The sequence below is a fragment of the Triticum aestivum genome, chromosome 1A, assembly GCF_018294505.1.
Source record: "Triticum aestivum cultivar Chinese Spring chromosome 1A, IWGSC CS RefSeq v2.1, whole genome shotgun sequence".
Taxonomy (NCBI): domain Eukaryota; kingdom Viridiplantae; phylum Streptophyta; class Magnoliopsida; order Poales; family Poaceae; genus Triticum; species Triticum aestivum.
The window spans coordinates 470125422-470129807 of NC_057794.1; the positions used below are offsets into that span (position 1 = coordinate 470125422).

The 4386-nt window shown below is 49.0% G+C and overlaps 1 protein-coding gene across 1 annotated transcript; it reads right to left on the minus strand.

The window, feature by feature from the left end:
- Positions 1-563: 563 nt before the first annotated feature.
- Positions 564-2720, minus strand: LOC123150128 (uncharacterized). The gene is made up of 4 exons (XM_044569962.1): positions 2591-2720; positions 2309-2450; positions 1048-1172; positions 564-961 (listed from the first exon to the last, which is right to left on the minus strand). Exons 1-4 carry the CDS (start codon positions 2605-2607, stop codon positions 823-825), a joined length of 423 nt encoding a protein of 140 aa, XP_044425897.1. The 5' UTR covers positions 2608-2720; the 3' UTR covers positions 564-822.
- Between the last annotated feature and the right edge of the window lie 1666 nt (positions 2721-4386).

Sequence of the window (4386 nt, forward strand, 5' to 3'; positions counted from 1 at the left end):
CCTTGAGCCCAATAGAAGCCCACAAGCCTAACCTAACATCAGTTCTCTCCTGTCTGTTCGACCACGAAGGATTGGATCTGGCGACAGCAGGCAGTGCGCTGCCGCCGCCGCCGCCTGCAGTAGCTCGTTGCCGCCGCCGCCTTGAATCGCCTCTCCACCCTGCCGGCTCGCCTTGCCGCCGCATGGAGTGACTTGAGTCTTCCCTGTCGCCGACGCATGTCGCCAGCAACAACAAGGTATGATTGCGTCGCGTCCGTGCTTGGCTGCTTGTCGTGTCCTGTATCCTATGCGCTTGGCTGCAACCAATGGGCTAGTATTTTGATCTCATCTCACACATTGTATTATGTTTTGCCTTTATTACATGTCATTTTATTAATTATATATATATACTTGCCGTATCGACGTATTGATGTTTCTAGAAATTGCCGTATCCCGTATCGCTGTATCGGTGTCGCCGTATCGGTGCTTCATAGATAAAAGGCACTTGGACATGACTAGGTCAAGACAAGCCCACAGTTTGACGACAGGAGAAAAAAAAACAGGGCAGTCATGAACTGAAAGTATCTGTACAAGACGTCACACAATTAGTTTCAGAAAGTGAACACTTCTAAGTTGATTACAATCACTTCAAGACAGAAGCCAATAACACCAACCATGCATGCCAGTGACCATACCAGTTACGCAAGTATGTTCGGATCAATCTACAGTACTCACTAGATAGACAGATAAGAGATATAATAACATGATAGCCAAACTGCAGAGGTCATAATTGAACTTAAAACAAGCTGGGCCATCTTTGGTTCTCATTGTTCCATCTTGTCTTCACTGGCTTCCCTTGGTAACAGCCTGTGCTTCTACCCCTTCGCCACCAAAAGCAACAGCAGTAACCATACAGAAAGCTGCCAACTTGACAACTCCATTGATCACGCCGTCAACCGCACGTCCGATGGATTTCAAGCGCCTGCAGGTAGAACGAGGTAGGTCAAATGAGAATATATGTACCAACTCCTGTCGTACAACATATATCAAGTTTGATCCTCTACGTACAACATAGTCTTATCTGCCTGTTCCTTCTCCAACTTATCTAACGTTGCACCCAGCTTCGCCCTCGCCAGCTTATACTGAGCGTCCACTTCAGACGGCTCCAGTTCCTCCGGGATCTTGCCAGCATGCTGGATTTATACACACTTTGCATCATCAATCATTAAGTACAAGCGCTGACTGTGGCTGGTAAATAATTAAGAAGGATAATGTCTTGTCTGTCAGTTAAGAAAGCATGGTGCACGTGTAGCTACTAGTCACAGAATCACACTTGCCCGATTTGGACAAATGATGTCACAGAATCATACTAGCTAGGATGTGCATGAAGCAGAAGAAGATGCGAAACCACAGCAACATCCATCTTTATGTGATGCAATTAATTACTACCTCCGTCCGAAACTACTTGTCGCTCAAATGAATGTATCTAGATGTATTTAAATGTTAGATACATCCATTTGAGCGACAAGTAATAACGGAGTATTTGCTAAAGGGGTGAGTAAAAAGTCATGCTCCGATCAACCAGGAAAATAAGGTTGCTTAGTGATATGATTCCAATGTAGTCCTGTTGCTAGTTCGTCAGGCGTCAGGTTAGACTAGTATGACCATGATAAGCAAGTAATTTTGCTCATTTTTTATGGTAGGTAATACAAGAGACACATGTGTGTTGCTGTTTCAATTGCACATAATTCAATTATCACAGGCTACATCGATCCTTGATGTCGTGAGAAACATAAATCATGTTGGGCTAGTGGATCAATTGGCAGTGTGTGCGTGTGTGCTTTGGAAACAAACTATTGACTAGTACGGAAATATAAGACCGTTTATATCACTAATATAGTGACCTAAACGATCTTATACTCTGTATTTCTTTACAGAGGGAGTACTAACTAGTAAGTGAAGCAAGAAGAAGAGGAGATGGTTCAAGATATCAAAACATCAGCAACACAACATCAATCGATCTTATGCATAAAAATTCATGATCAGATCAACCGATAAGGTTGCCTAATGATATGATTAGCATGCAGTACCTCCTGTTGCTACAAGCAGCACTAGGTCAGGATGTATAGGTTCAGGTCAGGTTAAAACAAGTACTGGTATACATGATGACGCTAAGTAAGTAACTTTGCTCTTGTTTCTAGTAGTAGCCAATACAAGAGACACACGCATGCTGCTGTTTCGATTGCAAAGAATTCGATTATGGCTGGCTACATCGTGGATGACGTGAGATAGATCATGTGAAAAAATATGCAAATTTTGGTTCAGATACCTTGGTGGAGAGCTGGCGGGAGCGCATGAACCTGCTTGGCACGAGCCGGCGTCCCTCCTCCGCGACCGCCGCCTGCGTTCGCTGGAGCAGTGAGCCGCCGAGGCTCCTCGCCGCGCACCGAACCGCCGCCATCGTCGCCGTCCTGCGAACAATTGGTTATGCATTAGGATAAAAAGTCCGTCACGAATCACCACCGCCGGCCGCTACCCCCACCCCCACCCCACACACAAACCATCGATTGGATTGCAGACTGGAAATTTCGGTGGGATTTGGTGAGCGTACCTTGCGGGTCTGGGCATTCCTTATTCCTCGCGCGGTTAGGGTTCGTCGTTCGCCTCCACCGAGAAGAAGGGGAAATTGGGTGGGGAGAGCGGTTTTTAGCGCTGTCCGGGAGGTGCGGTGCGGTGCGCCAACTTATAATCTTGCGAGCAGGCCCGGCCCAGTGCAGCTCTTGATCTTGGACTTTTTCGGCCCAACTGTGGAGATTTCGGTAGGTTCCTTTTTTTCGAAAATCCATCTCTGCACGCGAGCTCATCTGCATGCGGACCTGATACTGAATACTTCCCTCTAGTTAGGGTTTCGCCGAGTTCTCCCGGGGCGATCTTCGCCGCCGTCGAGCTTTTTTCCCTACCACCGATCAAACCCTGTTCTCGACGCGGCAAGGAGGGGGCGGCCTCCTAGGGTTGCCGTCTCGCCCGTGGCAAGGAAGGGGGCGGCGGAAACTAGGGTTCCCCATCAAGTTACCCGATTTGTTCTTCGGGTGAGAGTATTCATGGAGAATTCCGGAGTTAGTTCCTCCGGGATCAGTGATGTCGAGCAGTTGATGAAGGAGTTGGGATTGAAGAAGGAGGACTTGGACGACGTGGTCTTCGATGAGCAACCTGTGCCGCCGGAGGGGCCAAGATGGGTAGCCCTAGCTAGGTTTAACGCCTTCAAAACCTACAGCCAGACTTGGTTTTTCAGAAACATGAGATCGGCATGGGATATTGCGCAGGAGGCCGGGTTCAAGCCTCTGGAGGACAACTTGTATACGGTCACATTCACTTGCTTAGGTGATTGGGAGAGAGTTATGAACGACGGCCCATGGAATTTCAGGGAAGATGCGGTGATTCTGCTGCCATATGATGGGATAATGAAGCCGTCCACTATGAAACTTGAGACAATCAACATATGGATCCAAATCCATGATGTACCAGAGTTGTATGCCCATCTAGTGGCTCCGTTGGCAGCTTAAGTGGGAGAGGTTCTCTTCTCTGAACCTAACTCACATGACTTTGTCGGCAACTTCTAGCGAGTGTGGGTTAGAATCAACGTCAACAACCCTCTAAAGAATGCGGTCTCTATGATTAGGGAGGGGAAGAGACAGATATACAGAGTCAAGTACGAGAGGCTTCCCGACTGGTGTGCTGTATGTGGTATGCTTGGTCACCAGTTTAAGGAACACGGCAGTGGCGTTCACCCTCCGTCAGCCCCTGTGTTCAAGGATCTCCGAGCTAACTGGGTCATGCGCAATGGAAGGGGCCCGGGAGAAGGCCGTAGCCAGCGAGGTGGCCGCAGAGGTGGCCGTGTTGGGGGGCGCTCAAGTGGCCGATGTGAGGAGGGCAGAGATGTTATGATAGAGAGACAGGTGCACGGAACAGCCCAGGATTATGACCCAAGCAAGGCGGCTAGCGACGCAGAGATGGAGGACTGGAGCAGGAAGAGGAACGCGGGAGCCGAGCTGGGAACCAAACACCCCATGCCTCGCCAGAATTCAGAAACGGCACATGCAGATGCTAACTCACTTGCGATTGTGCATGCGGGTATAACAGCAGCCAGCCCCCCACCACATAGGGACCTGAAGAGAACCAAGAAGGCGGGAGAAGACTCAGACGTGTCAGCATCAACTGTGAAGAATTTGGCGGGCTCCTTCGAGGAGCACCGCCGGGTCCAATGAGTGTTCTATGTTGGAACCGTCGGGGCGTGGGTAAAGCCGCGACAGTTCGAGAGGTTCGCGAGTTTGTGAACAAATTTACCCCTACCCTCTTATGTATCGTCGAAACTTAGATAGAAGGCTCGAGGGTAGAATCACTAGCTGG

Bases quoted from the DNA above. Each gene is read 5' to 3' on its own strand.
- LOC123150128 (XM_044569962.1), bottom strand. The intron at 1,173-2,308 runs GTATCTGAACCA...GTATAAATCCAG, and splicing joins CCCGCCAGCTCTCCACCAAG to CATGCTGGCAAGATCCCGGA. The intron at 962-1,047 runs GTACGTAGAGGA...TTCTACCTGCAG, and splicing joins CAGGCAGATAAGACTATGTT to GCGCTTGAAATCCATCGGAC.